General features: G+C 39.4%; 4 protein-coding genes across 4 annotated transcripts in view; 1 reads left to right on the top strand and 3 right to left on the bottom strand.

Annotated features, from left to right (window-relative positions):
- ttc3 (tetratricopeptide repeat domain 3) overlaps positions 1–529 on the top strand; it is a 30,198-nt gene extending 29,669 nt beyond the window's left edge. The window contains exon 46 of the mRNA XM_011483903.3: positions 80–529. Coding sequence (XP_011482205.1) covers positions 80–190 — 111 coding nt within the window. The 3' untranslated portion in view covers positions 191–529. The remainder of the gene's footprint in view (positions 1–79) is intronic.
- Positions 512–5,968, bottom strand: vps26c (VPS26 endosomal protein sorting factor C). The gene is made up of 8 exons (XM_004076775.4): positions 5,772–5,968; positions 4,750–4,893; positions 3,847–3,996; positions 3,077–3,157; positions 2,832–2,906; positions 2,594–2,744; positions 2,370–2,522; positions 512–1,118 (listed from the first exon to the last, which is right to left on the bottom strand). Exons 1-8 carry the CDS (start codon positions 5,826–5,828, stop codon positions 1,036–1,038), a joined length of 894 nt encoding a protein of 297 aa, XP_004076823.1. The 5' UTR covers positions 5,829–5,968; the 3' UTR covers positions 512–1,035.
- A 1,407-nt stretch (positions 5,969–7,375) lies between these two features.
- Positions 7,376–14,234, bottom strand: kcnj15 (potassium voltage-gated channel subfamily J member 15). Its single transcript, XM_011483904.3, has 2 exons — positions 14,041–14,234; positions 7,376–9,502 (listed from the first exon to the last, which is right to left on the bottom strand). Exon 2 carries the CDS (start codon positions 9,453–9,455, stop codon positions 8,406–8,408), a length of 1,050 nt encoding a protein of 349 aa, XP_011482206.1. The 5' UTR covers positions 9,456–9,502; positions 14,041–14,234; the 3' UTR covers positions 7,376–8,405.
- Positions 14,235–17,140: 2,906 nt separating this feature from the next.
- smg8 (SMG8, nonsense mediated mRNA decay factor) lies at positions 17,141–25,147 on the bottom strand. The gene is made up of 5 exons (XM_004076823.3): positions 24,473–25,147; positions 21,930–22,830; positions 21,539–21,684; positions 19,094–19,972; positions 17,141–18,073 (listed from the first exon to the last, which is right to left on the bottom strand). The coding sequence occupies exons 1-5, from the start codon at positions 25,097–25,099 to the stop codon at positions 17,861–17,863; spliced, it is 2,766 nt and encodes a 921-aa protein (XP_004076871.1). The 5' UTR covers positions 25,100–25,147; the 3' UTR covers positions 17,141–17,860.
- Between the last annotated feature and the right edge of the window lie 525 nt (positions 25,148–25,672).

A 25,672-nucleotide genomic window follows, 5' to 3' on the forward strand; every position in this document is an offset into this window, starting at 1 on the left:
TTGTCTTTCCATGAGCTTCATCTTCTCCGTCGTCTAACCCCGTATGTTTGCGGTTTAATGCTGCGTTCTGTTGCTTCAGTGCATCAAGTCTTGGCTGAAGGAGCAGAGGACGTGTCCCACCTGCAGGACCCACGCTCTGCTGACCGATGACTTCCCCAAGCTGCCCGGCAGAAGACACCTCGCCTCATAAAAGTCTTCACTTTCTTCATTTCCTTCTCTTCTTTTTTAAATCATGGACATGTTGGTTTGTTTGCAGATGCCCCAAAGGGCACAAATTAAGAGTTGAGCTTCATTTATGTTATGACTGTTAAAAATCTTAACCCAAATTTGTAAAACATTGTGATTTTAGTGCAGCTTCTGCTGGAAAAAAAATTTTATTGGATAACATTAGATTTTGTTTTATTTGTTTTACTTTCTGCTTTTTTATTTTGCTAAAACAGAAACAAGTTAGGTGAATGGAGTATGAATCGTGTAAATGTTGTGACTTTGCTGGAAGAACGGTCATTAAAGATTCAGATTTCTGACTAAATGTCCTTTTATTGTTTTTCTTTATACAAAAATGACAGCTTCACACAGAGGAAAGACTGTTGTTATAAATTGTTGATATTTGGGCATATTTATATTTTTCATAAATGAATCACATTTTAAGAAAGAGATTTGTTTTCCTTTAGATGACTTCTTGCAGCAGAAAAGAGTAAATCCTAATTTAAACCATTTTGTGGAATAATTTACACTGGATAAAATATTTTAAAGTTTGGATCTCTTATCAGGGAGTTGAGTCAAAGATTACAAAACTGCAGCTGATTTTATGCCTTAAAATTAGCTTTATATCAGAAACCAGCAGGTTAAGAAAATGAGTTTAAACTTCAGTTTCTTCAACTGTTTACAAAAAAAAGAGGGAAGTATTTCAAACATTGGAAGTGCAGACATGTCACAGTGTTGCTCTTGTGAGGTCGCAAAGTGGAATGACAAAAAAAAGGCAAAGAGGAGCTTCCTGCTGAATCCAGGTCTCCATGGAAACGGGAGCGGAGCTGTTCAGACTCGACAAAGCTTCAGGGGGAAGTTCTCTGTGATCAGATGATCGTCATGAAGCACGATGACGATGTTGATTTCAAACTCTGGAAGACAAACAGAAGAATCCAGATTGAGAATGATGAACTTGGATTCAAGGAAAATTTGCTTTTTTTTAATTTGATTTATTATACAAATTCTAGTCATATTCTCTTTGCAGCAACCTTCCTTTCCTCTAGACCAGGGATGGACAAACGTTTCTCACTCAGCTACAAAGGGTTCTAACATTTTCAGAAGGGCCGGACAGATGTGGAGTGTTTAGATAAGAAAAAGAAATAACATGGAATCCTGATGAAAACGCGCTTTAATTTTAATTGAAAAAAAGAAAATTTTGGAATTTTATTTTTAAACCAACTTTACTTCATTTTAGTGTCAATTGCACAGATGGATCAATGTCCCTCAATGAAAAACCCAAACTTAGAGAAATGGCGTTCATGTGGCGTTAGAATGATCAGATGAACGTCTGTCTGACTTGGAAAACACACTTCAACGTTAGAACAACAAAATCTTCCAACACTGCATTAATGCAGAATAACTTTCTGCACCTAAACACGTCACCGAATTTGTAGAACACCATGTATCACAGGGGAATAATAAAAATAAAAAAAAGATTAATCTAAAAATAACCATATGGGCAGACCACAGCCCAGGCTTCTGTTCTGACTATTACAAATCAGCATTTCATTCAAAACACATTGAAACCCAGACTGCAATAACTCAATCAGGCCACAGGGGGGCAGTACAGCAGCAGAACTTCTGTGTGAAGTTTTTTTTTTTTCATTCAATTAGGTTTCTATAGCAGACAGCAGTGTCTTAACTTAAAAAAGGAAAATATAAAACTTGAAAAATATCTATGAATAGAAACCTACAAAGCTGCTGCTTACTTCACAGATATTTTAACTGTTTAGCTGTCAAAGCGGTGAGTCCCTCTAAATAAAACAGAACAAATCAAATAATTTTACTTTGTTCATTCTGTTTTTATTTGATGTTTACTGTTGAAAGTATACCCACAAGTATCTCCTAAATGATGCATGTCGTGGTAAAACGTTTTGACATAAAGCTAAAGAACGGTCGTCGGCTCCGTTTTCACATTTCTCATCGTCCATTTGAGTCTTTGTGCAGAAATCGTCAGTTTAAATAAAGTTGTTAGAAATCCCAACGCTTTTGGCTGCAGCGTCACTTAAAACCACACGTTAGACGAAGGAGATGGCGAGGAGGAAACTGCAAAAATTCATGTTTAAATATAAGAACGTTGTGTTGTAATGTATTCATCCTGAAGTCAAGTGTTTTTTACTGACCCACTTTAAAGTTGGTGGTCTCCAGGGTGGGGCAGGTGAACAGTCTGGGAAAAACCATGTAGATGGGGATGGAGAGGCCGTGACAGACGTCACCTTCCGCTATCTGGATGTTCTGGATCTCTGTGGCGTCTCTGGCGTAACCTTCAGCACAGCCTGAAGACAGCAGATCATGAGGCCACTTTTCCACAGGCGCCAGCTTCATCCTCGGCTGAACTCCAGCTCACCGCAGGTCTCCACCCGGACGAGCTGCAGCTCGATACTCTTGATGGGGACCTCAGAGTTCTCCACCACCACCTCTCCAGTCAGCGGTTGGCTGATCACACAGTTGGTGGCGTCCAAATGGCCTCTGATGAGAAACTTTGGTAGAGAGCTTTTCTGAAGAGAAAAAGCACACATTCATCCTCTAAAGACGTGTTTCAAGATAAAAGACGGTGTTAAAATGAATGCTGAGGCTTTTCGGACTTCACGCGTGTTCTGCAGGGTGTCAGGAGTGATGGTGAAGTTGACCGGAGTGGGAACAACTTTAGATTTTTGAGGCTAAAAATCAAAGATCAACAGTTTGTTAGAGCTTCAGCTTAAAGATGAGCAGCAACATTTGTGGAAAGCAAAGCAAAAAGTTCAATTTTAAGTTAAAAAAAACACAGTTTTACCCCAAATCTAAAATGCCAGACAGACTGAAACATCATTGAAAGTGACTGCTTCCTCACCTGAGAGTGAACGATGAACTCGCAGGTCCTGCTCAGATCTTTGGCCAACAGGGAGCGCTTCAGATCACAGCGCAGAGAATACTGCAGGAGAAACGCAGCACGGAAAACATGAAGGCAACGTTATGTCTGATTTGTTTTTGTTTTTTAAAACCCACTCAGATCATTTCAACTATTGTAAAAGCGCTCTTTAAATTATGATTCTGTCGTTTTTAGCCAAAAGCAAAAAAAACGTATCGTTTGTTAGAACATAGTTTCTAGGGAGCGGCAGTAATCAGAGCAATCCAGCTGTACAGCTTAGATCCAGATGCCAGACGAGGAAAACGATGACATCCTGGATGTAGTCAGATGCAAATAGATGCAAACTCTGCGAATTTTCTACTTTATAAATGCGTTTTTTCTTTTTTATCTGCTTCTGATTCACAACAATTTGAAAAAAGAAATACTCAGAAATGCACATTTTTCTTTCTATATGTCCTCCAACATGAAACACCAAAAACACAATTTTCATCGGAGTGGGTCTTTAATAAAAAAAACTCAATTTTTAATATTTTCAAAGCCTCATATGAAACACAAAAATAGGTTTTAGCACCAAACTCTTTCTTTTAACCTGATAACCAAATTCAGTTTCAAACCATCACAGCTGCTTCTTCACTGCAGCTTCAGCTCCATATCTCTACTCTAAGTCAGGTTTTCTGACAATGATGGGTCTCCATGCTCTCAATTCACTGTGTTTCTGACAAAAAGGTTAAAAAAAATAGATTCACACTGACCTGGATGTTGACAAAGACGCCATGGTAGGTCTCATACAGAACTTTGTTGCCTTTTGTGAGCAAAGGGAACTCAAAGGGGATCTCAGTTTTACCTCCGGGGACTTTTCCAGCCTTGGCAACCTCGATGTTGCTGCTGATCAGCTGGATGGGCTGCAGAACATTACAGCATAGTTACTACGAGCACTGGAGCCAATATTTATAATGTGGTCTTTAAGAAAAAAAAAATACAAGTCTGATTAAGCGGCAGAGCAGGAAATGTGTGTGAAACTATCACTTAATGTCCCAAATAGTCAGAAAACAAAAAACAAAACTAAATGCTGGTAACCCAAAGGCAGAGTAAGTTAAGTTTTAGTTAAATATTTGACTTACTCAGTTGAGTCAAACTGATATCCCAACCCTGTTGGGTTAAAACACTCCAATGCTGGGTGAGCCCATATTTGATCCAGCACAAGGGTTACAGAGAAATCTAATTTTTATTATTTTTAACCCACTGTGTTTAAAAAAGTTTGCCAAAGTCAAACGTTGAGCATTATGCATGTATAACTCAGTAATTCACATTAATATATTTAAACAACAAAAGAGTCCATTTCAGGTTGAACTAGAAAAATAAGGTTTGTGTAGTTTAACACAAAGGAGGTGTGCTGCAAAACCAAACACGTTAAAACTCAACAAAAACATCATCCCATAGTTTATCATCTTTTTAGTTTTCAATATAATAAATGAAAAAAAAATCAGATTCTGTCTTTGAGTGTTGCTTTTGTAAAGTTCATTGTGCACATTTGGGACTGAAAATCAAACAGATCCACCCAAAGCTCTCCACCAGATGTAACCATAGCAACTCTTCCAATAAATGTGAGAACTAAAATAGGGCTCCAGCATCATCCACCACCCATCAGTGCTCACCTTGACAGAGTTGTAGAAGGCCTCAAAGACGCCCACGCTCTTGGAGCTCAGCTGCAGGTTGACGATGCCCTCCATGGTCAGAGAGATGCCGTGGTGCTGCATGGCCTCCTTACACGACAGCATGACGACTCCAGCCACCGTTTCCTGCACCAAAAGCACCGTCTTCACCTTATTTCTCAGGTGACTCGTGAGAGGGAACAAATACCACTATGGTTGCTTTATTTAGTTTACAAAATTATTATATTTTGGTGGGATTTTAGATTTTTTTTGCTGCTTGGCACTTTAGCATCCTGAAGGGAAATGTTAAGTCCAACATAAATTCAAATTCTTTCATATAATTTTAGTGGATGTTTGTTAGTAACTAAATCACAAATAACTACATAAATCTTATTAGGAAAAGGGTATTTTTTTAAGTTTCCCATTTAAGAAGAAATCATTGAAAAAATTCAAAACAATGTAATATTTTATTTATGGTGAGATTACGTAACAATAATATACCAATACTTTATGAAACCATTTCTGTCCTTTATTTAATCCCATGTAGTTTTGTTTTTGGATAGTCTTATGGTTGACCTCATAACATAATTAAACAGTCTTGTAATTCAAATGTAGCATTAGGGGAATGAACTCAGAGGTTTTGTGTTTATATAAAGCCAAACTCTGATCTGCTGCTCCATAAATGAGCCTCAAAAGTCAAACAAACGGGGTTTACGTTAGTGTAAGAGTGGAAGTATTCAATAGAGAGAAAGTAAATCAAATATATATATAAATATATATCTTCTAAATTAGCAGAACCAAATCTGAGGGGGATCAGAATCTTTGTAACACCTCACGAGTTTGACGTTGGTCACGTGACAGCCACAAAGCTAGCTAACTTGCGTGCTTTTAAATAAATAAACAAAAAATACTCTACAATGTTTAGCTAAAAGTCAAAAGCGACGCAAATGTGACATTATTGCCAAAAACAAGTAGCTGTAGTCCATAAAGTCCAAAAGACGAAAAAGAGTTAACTAGGGACTTACCCCTTCATGATACACCTTGTTGGCTCTTTTTAGTTTAATATCCAAAGAGACGCTCATGTCTCAGCAGATTAGACAAACATTTACCGAGATTCCACGTTTCTTCCACTTGACAAAACAAACGCTAGCAGCTTAGAATTGTACACATTTACCACTGGGATAATTCGAGTTGACTTCCGGTAACATACTACAAAATAAGACGCTAACTTCCGCTGTGACGGGAAGAAGAACTAAATCCTCCAAAACAAAAGCGTTCAACTTTGAGTCAACTGAAATTATGTTTTTTGCATTTTTTATTAATTTTAATTACATTTACTTTAAAAATCATATTGTAACATATTTTTTTATTAGCTGGGATTTTGACTCAGTGATTTGAAAAATTATTCTTAAACATATTGTAATAAACTGTATTTAAAAGAAAGCCCAGTTCATACATTTTTTTGAAGCGTGCTGTGGAATTTGAGGGAGATTGAATTGGAAAAAATTTGGCCCTAACATTTCTGCCAATCTTGACTGGTCATTGACCTATTCATAGCTGGCCTTTAGCATAGAGTATGAAAGTAGGACCTTAAATCAAATTAAAATTCACTCACATTAAATCATGGTTTGAAAGAATGCCAATCAACGGTTTATTTTTTGAGGGCTTTTTTGTGCTTGCACATTGTTTGAACCACACACAAGTTCCCCCAGCTGGTTTGAGCTCAAAGGCTGCTCCACAATGTTGCCACAACAAAAGTGGAGAGTGAATGACAATTGAGACAGTAGAACTGCAAGCTAAACCAGTTATGTCCTTCAAAAAGCTCCAGCTTCCTCTTTACAGTGGTGTAAACCCCATAATCACCATTCAGATCAAGTCTCAGAATTTATCCAGCAAAATTAGGAATAGGAGTTTCGTGTTTCCCCTTTTATTTGATTTCTTTTATGAAGAATACATTGATTTAGCTTGAAGCTTAAAAACACACCCACACTTTAAGCTATTTAAGGTAAATTAAAGCATAAAATAACTCTCAGAGCACATTTGTGACTAAATGAGGAAACTCTAAATCATCCTAATTACTATAATTTACTCTTTCATGACACATCCGAATGTATCAAAGAACTGGACTTATATCAAACAATCCCAGAGGAAACATTCCTTTCCAGGAAAAATATGAAACATTTGAATTCATGAGTCAATGATGATTCTGTCGTCATCAGTCAAAGGCCCTCATGTTAAAATCTTAGCCTTTATCTATATGTCTTCAGTGGAGCAATATTTTGTATTAATATCAAGCAAATAAAACTTCTAACGTGACCCTAGAGACGACCAAAACGACATTGCTGATTTTAAACTCATTTTAAGTTGATAAAACAATCAATTTATGCTTCTTGGGTATTTTGTCATTCAAAATTTGGAGTCTTTGTAGCCACCATGCAGCAACTTTACATCTGTTAATATAAAACACAGAATGTCTTCATAGCACAGAGAAAAAGAAAAGGTTTGAGGGGAAAGAGACTCTTGATTTTCCGAATAAAAAACTTGTTGTGGACTTAAAATTACCTTTCCGTGATCTCAGGTGTGCTTAAGAAAAAATGTGGCAAAAAACAACAACAAAAACACGCAACAATGAGACGGTAACAATACTCTTTATTTCACAGACAGAAGAAAACCTTTCAAGATACCCCATCATGACCATATTTGACTTCCCCTGAGCAACTAGATCAAGCAAAGTAGCCTTTTTTAGACATTAAATAAATTTCCAAAGCAACTATAGCTGAAAATGACCATTTTTAAGCCCTTAGCAAAAAGTAGTGCACTTAAAGTTTTTTTATTTTGTATACTAGGGCTGAAATATAAAAAGTACAGTATAGACCATGTGTGTGTAGTGTAGGATGTATACTAACTAAATAATTCTTTAATTCTTCTTTTGTGTTTGCAATAGTATATCAACAGTAAACTTCAAGTACACTGCCTCACTTTTAAGCATAGGCTAAGAATACTTGTAGTACACTTTTATAGACTACTTTTTGCAAAGGGTTAAAACAAAAAACAAAAACAGTACAAACAAACAAATACATTATAAAAAGTACACTTAAGAGTGAGATTCTCTGACTGGAGACACATTGGGAGCTTCCCCACTGATTCTTACACTTATAATGGAAGATAAACATAGATCTTTCTACAGAAAAACAGATTATTAGTACAAGTTTTTAGGAACATCCATTCATTTGATTGAACATTTGCAGGATCTACCCTGTATTTGCCCATCAGAAGCTGGGATAGGCTCTAGCATCCTACTGAAAGGGATTCAACGGTTCAGAAAAAGGATGGGTGGAGCTGCAGAAAAAGCCCCCATCCACTTGCCACCCTCCAATCTTTTGGTCAATATTAGTATAATTATTGGTAAAGATGAATAAATCATCAATACAAACTTCTCTAGGCATTTTTAATAGGATCTCAGTTAAAATAAGTTCTATCTTAATATTATTAATTATAAAAAAATTTGAAATATGGATAAATAGGGTGAGATTTTCTGTAAGTTTCTTGGAAAATCTGAATTATAACAAAGTATTTTTAAAGGAAAATGTATTTTCTACTTTGAATAAAACAAAACTTTAGCAACTCTGTTTGCTCTACAGGTTTGTTCCTCTGTCCCACTAATACAATAAATCAAGACGGTGATCATATTCCCTCTTATAGTTCTGTTCCAGTTTTATCTTCTCCTTCTTGTTGCCGAGGAAGGAAGGATCGTCGCTCACTTGAACTTTATCAAAAAAGTTGAAATCTGCCACATAGCGGCTGCTGGTGGTGCTGAACAGCACCGGCCTGAACTCGTAGCCCCACAGGATTTCCTGGGGCACGTAGGAGGTACGGCTCTGACAGGTGGCCGCCGTTGACTCCATGGTGCCGTTGAGGGTAACCAGGAGCTCAAAGTCTCGTGTGTGCAGGTTTTCGGCCGTCAGTCCTGCCAGTGGGCTGTTTTCATCCAGAATGTGGTAGAAGCTGAGCGGCAGGATTAGGAAGGGACACTCCCCACTGGAGTCCATGTAGAAATCAACAGATCTCTGGTGGATCTGAGTCTTCTCGCCTTCCTCCGTGGTGTTGGACTGGAATAGCTTTCCCGTGAGCTGGCACTGGATCAGCAGACTCCTCCTCATGTTAGCCACTCTAACCATCAGACACAGCTTGTCTTGACGTCTGCAGATCACAGCATTGTAGCTGAACTTGATGGTTTCCGCTCGCTTTTTGGGTCGAGCAAGTTTGGCCAGAAAGGCTCCCGTGACAAAGATCTCAGCTAAGCCGGTGATGACCAGCTGGGCCACGAGAGTGAAGATAGCCAGAGGACACTCCTCGGAAATGTGACGAAAGCCGTAGCCAATGGTGGTCTGCGTCTCCAGGGAGAACAGGAAGGCTCCAGTGAGAGTCTCCACATTCATCACACATGGTGTGTGGTTGGAGTTCGGCACAACGTCGAGGTCTCCGTTCCCCATGCCAATGAAGAAATAGAAGACCCCAAAGATAAACCAGGTCATGACGAAGGTGGAGGCAAACAGAGTCAGCTTGTAGCGCCACTTCATGTCCACCACTGTAGTCCAGATGTCATGGAGGTACATCTGGACCATGCTCTCCACGTTGTCAATCTTGACATTGTTGTGGCCATCCTTAGACACAATTCTTCTGTGGACTTTTGATCTTTTAGCGGCCATCCTGATTCAAGCAATGCTAATTAATGTTCTCAGTGAAGACTGAAGAGCTGCCAGAAAAACACAGAGAGGGTGAGATTAACACCGGAGACAGATTAACACTCCTGACATAACACTCTTGGAGTTCTACCAAGGAAAAAGTAATCAACAAAGTCGTTAATGCTGACCTTGAAGACAACTTTGCACTTTTTATTGTCCCTATTTTTGGCAAACATGTGAAGCTAAAGGAACAAAAGGTTTTTAATTAACAACTGCAGGGTCAATCATTAACTGCATTGTGGTGGGGTACGTGTTGTGCTCACACTGTGACGATGTACTGTCATATCAAATCAAATTACTGTAGATGCAATGATTAAAAACACTTTTGAAGTTTAGCGTGAAACTATAATGTATCCAAACATTACTGGATCTCTTAAAGATTGGAAAAAACCTGATCGCACAAATGAGAACTTGCAAGAAATCATCCTCAGTCAGGGTCTCAGAATAGAGGTCAGCTCTGTGTTCTGCAGGGTTAAAGCTCATATGAGCTACTAAAACCAACAGTTAATTGTGGCGAGATTTTTATTGCATGAAAACCAAGTAAAATATGACAAAACCTTTAAATTCAAGTTTCTAACTTAAAAATATGTGCAGTCAAATTTCTTTCTATTAAAGTCTAAGATTAAGTAACCAAAGCTAACCCTTGGCAACAAGTATTCGCCTTAAGTGTACTTCAAATATACTCTATACTCTATACCAAAAGTGAGGAAGTATACTTGAAGTTTACCTATTATATACTCTATATATACTGTAAACTTAAAATGTTCTAATTTAGTCTGAAGAAGTGTTCAGAAAATTTAGTTCCTACACTAAACATGCAGAACATGGTCTACAGCATACTTGCTATACTTATACTCAAGTATACTTGACAAAATAAACTTCAAGTGTACTAAGTGTACTGTTTAGGTCAGGAGTCTGCAACCTTCAACCCTCAAAGAGCCATTCTGGTCAATTTCTCACTGTTCACAACTCAGTAAGAGCCAGAAAATCTGACTTCACCCATAAACAAAATAACACACTATGTTATTGTTAACATACATATACATTAATTATTGTTTTGGGCATAAATAAAACTAAGAAAATAAACTTTTTTCAAATTATTAAAATAGTTTATAACTTTTAACATAGGTTCACATGACTCCCTTTCAAAATAAAAGACACCTTGTGCCACATAGGATCCTCTCAATGCAGCTGTCAGCAGCAATATTAAAAATAACAAACCAGTTTATTTGTGGTGCATCTCAGCCAGAAATTGCTAAATCTGACTAAACTTAAGTTAAATCCGAGATAAACATTTTTTTAAATCATATGTCTCACTAAAAATATTTAAATTTGTTGAAAAATAGAAAATTAGTAGTGCGTCTTAAGTATCAATTCTGATTGTTTCTTCTTTCTCTTTCGGCTTTTCCCATCAGGGGTCGCCACAGCGAATCATCCTTTTCCACCTCACTCTATCATGGACATCTTCTACCCTAACATTAGCCAACTTCATGTCCTCTGTTAAGACATCCATGTATCTCCTCTTTGGCCGTCCTCTCGCCCTCCTGCCAGGCAGCTCCATCTCCAACATCCTTCTACCAATATATCCACTATCCCTCCTCTGAACATGTCCAAACCATCTCAGTCTGGCTTCTCTGACTTTGTCGCTAACACAGGCAACATGAGCCGTCCCTCTGATGTACTCGTTCCTTATCCTGTCTAACCTGGTCACTCCTAAGGAGAACCTCAACATCTTCATCTCCGCTACCTCCATCTCAGCCTCTTGTCTCTGTCTCACTGCTACCGTCTCTAACCCATAGAGCAGAGCTGGTCTCACCACTGTCTTGTACACCTTTCCTTTGAGTCTTGCTGGCACTCTTCTGTCACACAACACTCCTGACACTTTCCTCCAACCGCTCCAACCTGCCTGCACTCGCCTCTTCACCTCTTTTCCACACTCCCCATCACACTGAACTGTTGACCCCAAGTACTTAAACTCCTGCACCTTCTTCACCTCAGCCCCCTGTAACCTAACGCTTCTACCTTGATCCCTCTCGTTCAGACACATGTATTCTGTCTTACTACGACTGACCTTCATGCCTCTTCTTTCCAGAGCAAACCTCCACCTCTCTAGCTGTTCCTCCACCTGCTCTCTACTCTCACTGCAAATTACAATGTCATCCGCAAACATCATTGTCCAGGGAGATTCCTGTCTTACCTCGTCTGTCAGCCTGTCCATCAGCATAGCAAACAAAAAAGGACTCAAAGCTGATCCTTGGTGTAGTCCCACCTCCACCTTGAACTCCTCTGTCTGACCTACAGCACATCTCACCACCGTCATACTTCTCTCATACATGTCCTGAACTACTCTGACATACTTCTCTGCCACTCCAGACGACCTCATACAGTACCACAGCTCCTCCCTCGGCACCCTGTCATACGCCTTCTCTAAATCTACGAACACACAATGCAGCTCCTTCTGACCTTCTCTGTACTTTTCCATCAACATTCTCAAAGCAAAAATGGCATCAGTGGTGCTCTTACGGGGCATGAAACCATACTGCTGCTCACAGATCTCCACCTTCTTCCTAAGCCTGGCTTCCACTACTCTTTCCCACAGCTTCATTGTGTGGCTCATCAACTTTATTCCTCTATAGTTGCTGCAGTTCTGCGTGTCACCCTTGTTCTTAAAGATCGGGACCAAAACGCTTCTCCTCCATTCCTCAGGCATCTTCTCACTCTCTAAAATCCTATTGAACAACCTCGTTAGAAATTCCACTGCTGTCTCTAACCATGCGAATCAATTCTGATTGTTTATTAACCTTAAATTCATTTTCTGTGGTACACAGAGCACAAAAATCTGTCAAAGTATTTTGGTATTACTTTGGTAAAACTGTGAAGAACTGATTGTTGGAAAATTATAGCTCCCATAGTTGGGAAGCTGGTGGAGTGATACGCACCGCTACTGCTCTTCAACCGTTTGTGAATGATTTCAATAGAATTTGAGTCAGTTTTCTTTACTTTTTAATAATGTTACTAATACTTTTTAGTTCACATTTACTTTTTAAAATTAGAACCTTTTTACTTTTCTTTCATTGGAGAGCCACAATAGAGAGTTAGAAGAGCCACATGTGGCTCCGGAGCCTCAGGTTGCAGACCCCTGGTTTAGGTGTACTCCAAGTATACTTACTCTATACTTAAAGCGTGGAAGTATAATTGATCTTTATATTGTAAACATAAAATGTTACAATTTAGTCTAAACTATTAATTAGTATACTTTCTCTATGTATATATCTACTGTGTACTTGCTATACTTATACTCATATATACGTGATTAAATCAACTTCATGTAAAGGGCTTAGCAAAAAGAAGTCTATTTAAGTGTACTACAAGTATACTTAGTCAATACTAAAAGTAAGGTGGTATACTTGAAGTTTACTTTTTATACAGTCTTTACAAATTGTAAACTTAAAATGTTATAATTTAGTGTGAAGAAGTACTTAGTAAGTTTACTTCTTACACTACACGTACGGTACACTTGCTATACTTTCTTGTATATTTGATGAACTAAACTAAACTGCCTTATTTTAAGTATAGACTACGTATTCTTGTAGTACACTTAAATAGCCTATTTTGTTGCTACAAACGTCTTTAACTTCCTTTGTGCAGGTATTGTTCAGCATGTCAAAAAAGCTATAATCCACCAATTTTGATTTAAAAAAAGCCAACTATAAAATTAAAAAGCATAATTGTTTTAAAGAAATAAAACATAAAATAATTTGTACTCATTTCAGTTTAAACTTCATTTTCTTATGGCTATACAGATATGAATCTCATTCAGTTTAATATGCTAAATCATGAAGAGTCTCTACTCTAAATATTTCTAGAAGCTTTCATAAAAAAACAAAGAATAATCACATCAATAAAATGACACTACGACATATATTAACTAATGTTTAATAAACAGATGTAGACCTTTTTTCTCCAAATTTGTTCTTTACAAAGAAGGGAATAAATTTCTGACTAAAATAAAAAAAAAACTTTGGTTACGGTGGTGGAGGAAACATACACCATAATCTTCTTGTCACAATGGAAACTGGGTTTTATAAGCAGTAAAAATATGTAAAGCTTCATTTACTTTTAGATCTAGATAGTTTAATTTATCCACAGAAATACTTTCAGTTGTGCTGCCTCTGAGGAAAGTTCATTATGAGACTTTTCAATGTAAAAAAAAGTAACATCTTAAAGACAGATGTGGATTTGTGCAGCATTTTAATCCGTTTTCATGTCTATGACATCATACATTTTGCTAAACTAATGTTTTTGTAGGGAATCGGATAAAAACGTAACCATTTTGTTAAAAAAAAGTCACTCTGAAGCTAAAAAAATAAAGTGAAAAAGGTTTGTAGATATTTAAATAAACATTCCTACACTATAAGAAGAATGATAAATAAATATCCTGTTGTTGCAGAATATTGAGAATGTTGAACGTTAACTTTGTTGTCACCCATTGAAGGAGGTCGTGAATTCTTGCTTTAACCGTTCAAGATAATTATTTTTTTATACTCACATATAATTGCAGTTCCTTCCTTAAAAGGTCTTAAATGTTCGATTTGACTTGCTTTAAGTATCAAAAATGACGTGAAGTGAAACTACACTAGAAGAAAAATAGTTCAGTGTCTTCTTTCTCCTTTTGTTCAAGCTCAGCTGTGAGCTCTGAACTTTGGCACTCCTCTGCAGCGCTCGATGAACAGAGCGGAGAAGCAAGGCTGAGCTGTAAAACTCTCTGTTTTTTTTTATCCCACCCACCTTAACCAGGACTATTTTGTTTCTCCCCTTCACGGTTGTTGTTGCTTTACACATAAACCCAGATGTACTGCCTGAGAGACACGCTGAAGTGGAATTATGAAGCGGAACTGCTGTCACTACAAATAAGAAGTTGTCTCACGAAATAAGGACAAACCATGGGCTTTTGGAATTTGTGCAACTGTGAGAGACTTGCTATATTTTTACACTTTTTCGTGTTTGTATTCAATAAATTACAAACATTGATATTTGGTCAAATTATGTGGGTTTGTGTTGAAAAGGCAGCAGTCTGTTGGCAGCAAAGTTTTTGATTCTTTTGATTTGAATTTGAAAGGGTTTATTTCAAGCAATCAAAGAGGAATAATACACAAAAACATTACAATCATAATGTTATACATTCATATAATGACGTATCAAACTTGGGATAATCAGACATGAAAATGGACCCCAACCATGCTACTACCACCTAATTTCTGAATTAAAGTGCATTCTCTTTAATTTGAAGGATTAAAATAAACGTTTTAGAGTTTGACATTTTTTCCATTTCTTCCACCTTTGACCTCAGAATGTCTTTGTTCTTTCAGTGCATCATGTTCACGGTTCTTCTTGGGTTAGACGAGGAATAAAAGCTGAAAAACCTGACAAACATTTGCACTGATTTAAAGCCACATGGGTTGCAAAAATACATTTATGAAATTAGAGCAGCCCAAAAAAAAAATCATCATTTGCGTTAATAAACATTTAATTTCTAAATGTTTTTTTTTAAATATTAATACAGTACACAACTAAAAATAAACATTTTGTTTAGTTGAATACAAAAATGTGTCAGTAAAGCAAGTTTTTCACAAAATAAGGTCCAAACAAGGTTTTATTTATAAGGGCTTCTGCAGGTCAAGGACAGATTGAAGCATCACAGCAAACTTTAGTCTGTAAACGTGCCAAAAAAAACGGAACTCACCCGGAGGACGTGTCCGAGTTTTTAAAAAGTATAATTAAAACTCTGAAGGAAATGTTTTCCTTTCATTGGAATTGAAATCTACAACTTTAAGTGAAGCAGCGAGGAAGCAGTAGCTGTTAAACATGTGTGAAATGTCTCTTTAAGGTTCTATTGACCTTGAGTCATTCTCATTAGCTTTGTCATTAACCAAACTCTTTGCGTCCGCATTCCTTAAGAGGAGGTCCGTGCGTCCGTGGGCTTAAAGAAGCTGTGAAATCACAAGTTTATTACCTCATTACTTGAAGTTCTGCTAAATTCACAGAAACACCAAATGTTTCTCCATGTAAACACAATGCAGATGAGAGCTGCAAAATGTATTCTTTGTCTGCCTGTGGTTTACTTGGTGTCAGTATTTGACAGAAAGACAGCAGGTAATGCAGGAAAACAGCTGCACTTTATGAGATCATAAATAAACAATCCATCATTTAGAAAAAAAAAATCAGCAAGTTTTGATCTATTTCATCAAACTAAAAACGTTAAATCTATTGGTGCTGCTGTGTTAATGTTTCAGACCAATTCACATTTAAGATTATTTATTGATTGTATTATTTTTCTCAGCATCAAATGTTTCAGTTGGTCAAAATGTTTTAGTTTAAATCAGGACTAACATATTTTTTTATGTTAAGCTGTTCTTCTGTTTTAGACTAGAACGGTTTCTGTGTGGCAAAATAAATGTAATATTTGTTGAAAGTGGATTTATATTGCTTTTTTTATTGTTAAAAGATACAATTTTAGGGATACTTACACAATTTTTATAGATACTAACCTGATACATTGTCTCCGCAGTGAGTGTGTGTGTGTGTGTGGGGGGGGGGGGGGACGCGAAACATTTTCTTTTTCCTAGGGGGTGCCTGGCAAAAAATAATTGAAAAGCACTGAGCTAAGACAACAAATGCACTTGAGGCATCAAGACTGAGTTTTTGACGTCTCCACATATTTGGCAACAGAGAAAAAGAGCTAAGATACATAAAATATTAGTTTTGTAATTTATAATTGTATTAATTTTTCTTATTGTACCTTGCATGTGGCCTCTTCATTTTCATGCAAGCTGAGGCTCCTGCAACACAGTTCATCTCAGATCATTTTTGTTCTTCAAAAACAACCATTAAAACATTTAAAAGTTTAATGTGTTACAAATTAAAAATATAAATAGAATGAATCCATATTCTGATTTAAGCCCCTGTGCTATCTCACATTGACGTGTTCTCCCTACCATGACAAAGGTGGATAAAGGTGGAAAGATTTCATGTAATCCATGGACACCAGTGAAGATCACAAATCATTGAAGAAAAAAGGTTCAAAACACTGTCTAGTGGGTCTAGATGACCCAACTCCCAATGGTAAAGTGCCTAGGATAGCACAAGGGTTACAGTCACAGCATACTGATGAGGAATCTGTGCTGAATCCACTTCAGTGAGAAATAAATAAAAAAACACCCCAACAGCCTCTGGTGCTTGAACATGCAATTACAATGATGTCTAACATGTCTAGGCTTAACTTTGCCCATATTTAATTTAAAAATTATACAGTGTGGTGGTATACCTCATTTATTGCAAATAAATCCATACAATAGGAGAGGTTAAAGAATTTTTTTTTTAATAAAAAGCTGTTTTATGGAGTGTTTTTAATTTGGATTAAGGAAAGTTTTAAGAATTTTTTTAAATTTAATGAGCTTTTAAAAAAAGAGCAGAATTGTAATACTTCACATTTTATTTACATAAACTTAGCTCTTTATTAAATTTGTCTAAAACAAAACACTGACGTTGATGTAAATGCGCCCTCTTGTGGAGAATGATTCAAAAAACCCTTTCCCGAGCTGCCATTAGCCTAAATAAAATAGATGATGAGCATTATAAAGACTAGTAGATGTGGATTTAATATTTTTTATTTAGCAAACCCAAAGTAGATGACTTATTTGTACACACAGACTCAGATTGGGTTCAGACAGAACTTAAAAAGGAGTTATCCTAATCAAACAAGCATGTGTTTGATGTTGCATGGGTTTTTGAGAGTACAAAATGTGTTTAACCCGCATTAAAGTCCTATCAGAAACCTAGGATGAAGCATTTATCCATCTGAGATGCACAGGAGTGAACTTACTCTGAGCCAACAGCTCCAAAAACGTCAGGCTGACGGTTCACTTGACTAACATGAGCAATCAGACCAAATCTTGTTGGTCAACAATGTAAATGTGGGTCAAAATCCACCTTAAATATGAGTGAAAGCTGAAATTAAAAAATATGTTACTAATCTATAAACAGTAAAAAAAAAAACAATGAAACAATACTTTTAATATCTCAGCAGCTTTGGATGAGCCACCTGACAAGAAAAAGAGAAGCTTTGACGTGTTTTTTCAAACAGAAAATGTGGAACATTCCTGTCACCTCCAGATGACCAACAGCAGTTTTCAACAATTCAAGTCTGCTCTGTTCGGGGAAAAAATGGACTTTCACAACCTTAGAGAAGATCATCTGAGGTTAAAAGTCTGCTGACGGCAGCTTTGCTGCTCGGCTGAACTGCAGATCTTCTTCCTCCTGAGGATCTGTAACCGTTAAGCCCATTTGCTGCAGTTCACATCCCGGAGAGTTCACTGTGGGGCAGGATTAGATGTGGCGGCCCTCAGGATGCCCCGCAGCACCTTGTAGTTGCTGAGCGGCTGGTTTTCTTTGGGGGGGAAGCAGGGGCCGCAGTCCGTCACATAGGAAAACGGGAAGCGCAGCACCCAGAGGCCGTCGGGCGGCAACACGATGTCCGTTTGCTCTGGATGGAAGACGGGACAGGGAGGAGGACCGGGCTGCACCTGGAGAGCAGCAAAGATTTGGAGAAGGTTTCAGTTTCTCACTTTAGTTCCCAACTCTGGAATCAGTTCACATTTAAAAAACAGATCAAAAGTTTGCTTTTTTTTGTTTGTTTTTTCCAGTGTTCAGCACAATCTGAAAATAAATCTCTGATGTGTTTGAAAAATTCCCCAGAAACCCACCACATCGTTCTGTAATGGGTATATTTATTATAATGTTGCCTTTTAAAAATCAATTCTAAAACTTTACTTTTAATTGTTAATTCTTGATTTTAATGACAAATGCACCTTTTAATAGTTTTAACCCATAAATAACCCATATTTTAAAAGACTCAGTTTTTCTTAAAATAAAATGCTGTGGAATATTCCGCAGACCAAAAGGACGAAGGAACACAGTTCTGATTAGAGCTGCACGTTGAGGAAAACTCGCAATTTTTCGATGTTAGTGATCAATATTGCGATGACGATATAACTTGCGATACATGAACAAATAGCAAAACAACTAAATACACTATTTTCATTTCCCTGCAACAGTTAGATTTAATTTAGAGTCCAGATAACTTAAATGACACTACCAATGACCCTCATCTAGCGAACATAAAAAGGCTCCATCTGATTGGTCAATCATGTAAATGGCTCCACCCGATTGGTCAAATGCACAAAGAGATTTATTTGGTTCGTTAAATAGTTCAAGCTGCCTTAAGATAGTTTTAGCGCATTTAAGGTTTCCATTTATCACAATCTTCGCCGACTTTTGCGATATGCGTATTGCGCAGCTTGATATCGTGATAACGAATAATTTTCAATTTATTGTGCAGGCCTAGTTCTGATTGTCACCATAGGTTTTAAAGGTTAAATTAGTTGTTATTTCTAGTTTTTATTGACATGATTGAAATTAGGTCCATTTATCTATTTATACATTTTTTAATGTGTTTTTTAATGAAACAGTGAACTAACAGTAAATACAGTTTTACATTTTGTTGAACATGCGATCTGATGCTCTTTGGGGGCGGGACCTCTTACCTGGGGGTTCAGAGTGACCTCCAGCGGCGCGTCCGGCACGACGACAAAAAGGCGAGTCAGCTGAGCAAAGTGCGGCTTCAGGCCTCGCCCCTGGGAGGGGGAGGGGATGTACAACGGCATGTCTGTGTTCAAAACCCGTGTGGCGGGATCTTTGGCGCCCCCCGGCCCCATCACCTTCACTATTTTATCAGGTCCGCAGCTGATGAAGCGGCGCCCCCTGCTGTCCTCGTACTCGAATCCCACAAAGACCCGGGCCATGTCGTCCCTCCTGCGGCTCCTGCCAAGGCCTCCAGTGCTCCCCCGTTTCCCAATGAGGCTTTTGTTAGGAGCTGGCCACGAGGAGGCGCCCCCGTCCAAAGGCTCAGAGAGTCCCGCATCCTCGTCTGATCGAGATCGGATCACCAAATCCCACGGCAGGAGGAAGGAGGAGCCGGGGAGGAAGCCGGGCTGCTCCAGACCCGTGTGGCAGTTGTACGACTTGGCCGGGCCCAGCTTGACTAGCGACCAGCTGGAGAACTTGGGGAGGAGACCCTTCGGGCAGCCAGAGTGCATCATGCCAGGGAGGTACTCCACAGTTGAAGGCTGGCGATCAATGAGGCTCGGCCTCTTCGGCTGGCCCTGCTTTTCGGGGCCATCTCCGTCCCCGTAGGGCTCCAGGCTGTCCGTGGACCGACCCAGACTTAAAGCCAGGCTGAGGCTGGCGTCTCCGGGGGTGTGGCTCTGCGCTGAGCTGGGCTCCTTTGGCCGATCCGCATCACCAGACCCCTCACAGGAGGCCTGCTGGGCCTGGTTGCTGGCGGGCGCCGGATCGGGAGTGCTGGGCTGGAAGACCGGAAAGTCAATCCTCTCCAGCTTCCCGCAGCATTTCTCCTCCAGCATCTGGACAAAAATAATAATAATAATGGATTGGATTTATCTGCGCTTTTCAAGACACTTAAAGCGCTTACATCATGTCCATTATTCATTCACTCCTCATTCATACTTGGTGATGGTAGCTACTGATGTAGCCACAGCTGCCCTGCGGCAGACTGACAGAGGCGTGGCTGCCAGTTCGCGCCTACAGCCCCTCTGACCATCACCGGGATCATTCATACACATGCACACACCAGTGGAGCCACACTGGAGGCAAGGAGGGTGAAGTGTCTAGCCCAAGGACACAACGACATTTTGGCTGGTGGGAGCGGGGATCGAACCGCCAACCCTTCGATCATTGGACGACCCGCTCAACCACCTGAGCCACTGTCGCTCAGAAAACAGCTGCATTTGCTGGTTTTTAGAGCTGGAACGGACTGAGGGTTACGCCTCGTCTCATTCAAGGGCCAAATCAGCTTATAGAGAATGAAAAAAAGGATTTTAAGTTTACAAAAATTGAGACATTTAACACTTTAACCATGAAAGAGTACATTGTAAACTTGAAAAAAATAAAAATTTGAAGAAGAAGAAAAAATTATTTTAAATTTGAAGTGACACTTTAAACTGGGATTAAAAATCTGTAAACATAAAACTGTTACTAAACAAACAAAAACTTTAATTGTGCCAACTTGTGTTTTGTATTTTCACATTTTTGTTTTTTCATCTCTCCCATTTCATCCACGGTTTCTATTCAGACTTTTTGTGTTGGAAGTTGGTCCTAATTCTACACGGGGGCGGGGCGTTGAGACCATTGGCTACCAGAACATTAGGCGTTATGGTGACATCATTTCCGCCGCCTGCCTCTGATGTTGTGATAATGCTCTACCAATGTTTGGCACCGCAGAGGAAGAGAGACGCATTAGGATCAACCCCAAAAACAAAAAGTCTGATTTGAAAATGTAAAGTGAGAGATGAAAACAAAGAAAAACAAACTAAAAAAAAATAGAAAACAGCAGCTGCTACCAAAAGAATTATGTTTCATTTGGTAACAATGTTAAGTTTATAGTTTTTTTATTCAAATTTTCAGGACAGTTTCTTCGAATTTACCACCCCCCCCTCCAATTTAGACTTTTGTCTTAATTTACAATGTCTACTTTTCAAATTTACAATCAGTTTTTTCATTTACTTTAAGGTGATCCTGATTTGACCTCGTACAAATCTATCCAACTCAAGTTCTAAAAGAGCAAAACTATTTTCCCTTAAAAAAATTATATTTTAAAGTTGAGGGGATCAAAAGTGACAAAAATAAACGGCGCAAAACTAAGTTTTATTTTGTATGTTTCTTTGTGTGTATCTATCTATATACGTGTAGTTATATGTTTGTATATGTGTATCTTAAAATGAATGTATACTTTTTAGAGAGGGAACGGGACTATTATTGAGAGTGGGTGTGGTAGTAAACTTGGTCTAGAGCATGGGGGTGAGAATTCACTCCTTATCGGGTTTTTATTGTATTTCTTAATTTTATTTTTATTTAGTCTTATCTTTCCTTTTAAAGTATCGTCATCATCTGACAGGCATCCCAAAGCGAACCTGGTAGAAGTCGTAATTGGCGGCCTGAACGTCGAAGGGATCTTCTCGAGGAGCCTGCTTCCGGCCGCAGTTACAGCTGGAGGTGGAGCGCCCCCTGCTGTTGTGGTTCAGGATGGGAGGGTTGTGATCCACGTCTGGCTTCTCGTCTGCAGAGAGAAGAATGAAATCTTCAACTAAGGTCTTAGTTATGAGTTAAATCAAGACTGAAGACTCTGGGATCAGGATTCAGCTTTAAACTTACTTTCAAACACAAAAATATATATATTTCCTTTTACATAAATATCAGTTTGAACGAAACTGTCATGAATGAAACTGAATTCTGGCGTTTAAAGCAAAACCAGGACAATAACAAAACGGATGAAGGGAAAAGCGGTCATCATGAGGTCGTCACCTGGTTGAGGCAGCAGGTGGAACTTGTGAACGCAGTGTTGGTCCGTCAGGCTCCTCTCCTCACACAGCTGGTGGCCGTTGCTCCAGAACTTGTAGCAGTCTTCGTGAAGCTGCAGAGCGTAGCGCTGGAAGGCCACGCCCCGCGCATGCTGGCTGTACACCCGCAGGGCCTGCGTCAGCTGGTTTTTGTGCACTGTTGTGGTGTAGTTATGGGGGAGGTTGGACTGGTACGCACTGTGAGCCAGCGGCAGAGCTTTCTGACACCGGTTCTCAGAGAATTTTGAGTCAGCGTCGAGAAACCCATCCAGAACCTTCAACTGGCTTTGCACTTTAGCAGCCAGTTCGGCCATTTCTTCGTCCGTGTTGCTGATCAAGACGTGATGGAGTTTGGACGCCACACTGGCCCATTTGGTGTAGTTTGGCAGCTCAAAGTGCGAGGGCTGTGGGTTTCGACCCACGCTGTCGTCAAATCCTTTCTTGGTCTGCACCAGCTCTACGTGCTGCCACAGGAACTCCTTCAGGCTGCAGTCCACCAGCTGACTGACAACCGACAGACCGCCAGCGTCTCCACCGCCGCCGAGCTGCCGAGCCGAGCGCCGCATCTGTTGGTACTTCCTCGGTCCAGATATGGTCACGCTGGGTTCCTGGTCAGTTAAGATGCAGTTAGACCGCAGCTGGGTGAGCAAGGTGCTCACCGGATCCTCGTCTGCTGTGGGAATCACATACACAAACGCCTGGTTGGCGGGAACAGTGAACAGACAGTTGCTGCTCTGGTTGGTCAGGACTCTGCTTTTCCGGAAGATGCGATAGATCTGGTCCTCCAGAGCGTGCTGCAGGCGCCGCCGAGGAGAGTGCTTCTTGGGTTTGTCAGGGTTTCCTCCAGACTCTGGGCTGTTGGAGATCTGTAAATGAATTAGATAAAAAAAAACGTTTTAAAACAATACTAGTCACTTTAAAGTCACTCCAATCATCTTTTGATCTATTTTCAAAGTGGTCTCTAAATGAAAATGATGCCATTTTCAGCCCAAATCAAAAACCTGTGCCGTTTTCTAGGACATAGTTTCTGCAGAGCAGCAATGGTTTGTTAGAAATTCACCTTTTACTTGTTTGCGTAACTGCTGGCGCACAGCAACCCCACTCCCTCTTCCCCTCTCTCTTTTTTTTTCTACGCCGCAAATATGTTCTTTTACAAAGAGCAAAATTTTCCGCCTGGCCCCGAGTCACAACAACTGAATAAAGAAAAGCTGAGAATTGCAATTTTGAGCTTAATCTTTTCCATATATGTCCTCCATTATCAACTATAATTTCATCAGTGTGTTTTTTAAAATAATTTTATACTAATTGAAATAAGTAAAATGTTCCTTGTAGTCATAATTTGTCTATCTGAATAAATGTATTAACCTTAATAAAATTATGTCTTAGTTTTTAAAGTCTGTAAATCCCAGGCTTTAGGGGTCTCCAATTTTTTTTCCACATTTATCTTTTTTTTTGCAATAGATGTATAAAAAGTTTCCAAAAAGTACTTTTTACCCCCCTAAAAAATATATTTAATTGTTTTGTATTGTGAGCCTCTAACATGAGCCGTCCGTCTGATGTACTCATTCTTGATCCTATCTATCCTGGTCACTCTCAGCATCTTCATCTCAGCTCTGCTTCCTGCCTTTTCCTCAGTGCCACTGTCTCTTGGCTGAACAGCATAGCCGGTTTGTTTTGAACCCCATTTGAGCAGAAACTCTGACCCTTTTCTCCTCTCATTCCAACCCGCCAGCACTCGCTTGTTCACTTCTATTCCACACTCTCCATTACTCTGGACTGTTGACCCTAGATACTTAAAATCCTCCACCTTCTTTATCTCTTCTCCCTGTAAAAATCGCTCTTCCACTTGGGTCCCTCTCATTCACACACATGTACTCCGTCTTGCTGTAGCGAACCTTCGTTCGTCTCCTTTCCAGGGCAAACCTCCACCTCTCTAGCTTCCCCTCCACCTGTTCCCTGCTCTGGCTACAAATCACAATATCATCTGCAAACATCGTAGTCCAACCTCATCAGTAAGCCTGCCCATCACCACTGCAAACAGGATCAGAGCTGATCCCTGATTTAATTCCACCCCACCTCACTCCAGACTTCCTCATATAATACAACAGTTTAGGCATTGGCATTAATCCATACAGCTGCTCACAAATGTTCCCTTCTGCTCTTAGTCCAGCTTCAACTACTCTTTCACACAACTCATCAACTTTATTCCTCTATATAGGTTGCCAAGACTCTGCACATCTCCCTTATTATTAAAAACAAGGGCATCATTTTAAGAAATTGAAGAATATTACAGTTTAATACTACAGTTAAAAGCCAAACGTACACCCCTAAAGAGAAAGACTGATGCAAAAAAAAAAAAAAAATGCTTTTATTTTCTTAAAAAAAGAACAGATAAGTCTATGCATCCTATAATCAACCGATATTAAATTTAATTTTACACCCTGGTCTAAACCCAAAAGTGATCGATTTCTCTTTATTATTACTGTTAAAGGACGTTTAGAAGAGGACCTTTAGGGTTCCGTTCATCTGGAAGACAAAGAGCAGGCGCGGGGGGCAGGGCCTGCAGTTCAGCTTCCACTCCTTGGACACCGGGCAGTCTTTGATGGCTGCCCGGATCAGCGGCAGCACCTTCTGCCGCAGCGCGTCCATGGCCCTGAAGAGCCGGTCGTAGGTCACGTCGAAGGTCTGGTTGGGATGAACCATTAGAAGGATGTGGCACACGGAGAACAAGTACAGCAGATGCAGGCAGTGCTGTCGTTCCAGGCCTTTCCAGAAGTCGTGGGCGTCGGAGTGGCTGGTGTCGGCGCCCACAGACCGACAGGCCCGGAGCAGCTGGCGGCTGTCGCACACGGAGGAGAGATGCAGGTACAGGACCCGGTTCTCCTGGTCGTAAAACGCCTGGATGAGGCTGTCCGCCGAGCCGCCATCCTCCGCTTCGCCGAACATCGGGAAGATGTTTTTGTCCGCCAGCGTGTTGAGCAAAGACTCTTTCAGCGGCCCGCTTTGCATGTTGCTCTTCCCAAAAACACCGACCACACACAGGCCGTCGTCCCGGTAAGCGGGGTCCTCCTGGAGGTCAGCCTGCAGCAGAGTCCCCACTGAGACCGGCACAGACATCCCGGACTCCTTCATCATCAACCGCGGGGGACCGAAAACACTAATGTACCAACTTTCTGCTCCACTTCCGGTTCTTTCCTTAACAAACGTCCGGTTGAAAACAAACGTTTTCTTCGGTTCCGCCTGTGATTATTCTCACCTACGCTCCTTTTTTCTTTGTTCAAAGATAAAACTTCCTGCTGGTAATTTTTTTAAAAACTTTGCAAAATAATTTTTTGTATTACAGTCAGTTAATAGTAAAGTAATAAATAAAGTTAGTAAATTGAGATCATAAACAAAGTTAATTATTATTATTATTATTATTATTATTATTATTATTATTATTAACATGTTCCAGTACAATTTTCAAAGTAAAGCACAATAAATCTCATATAGTGTACATACATGTAAAGACATTTGAAATAGTTTAACAACATCTTATAACAGAACAACCAATGCAATATAAAACACTGAAATACAATGAAAAAAAAAAAAGTAGGGGTCTTTTAATTAGATGTGATAAGTTCAAAAACTTTAAATAGTCTAATTGTTTCTAATCACTTCTGAACATGTGTTCTTAAATTTTCTATAAAGGTCAGTCTCATTCAAAAT

The sequence above is a fragment of the Oryzias latipes genome, chromosome 14 (genome assembly GCF_002234675.1).
Source record: "Oryzias latipes chromosome 14, ASM223467v1".
Classification (NCBI taxonomy): Eukaryota; Metazoa; Chordata; class Actinopteri; order Beloniformes; family Adrianichthyidae; genus Oryzias; species Oryzias latipes.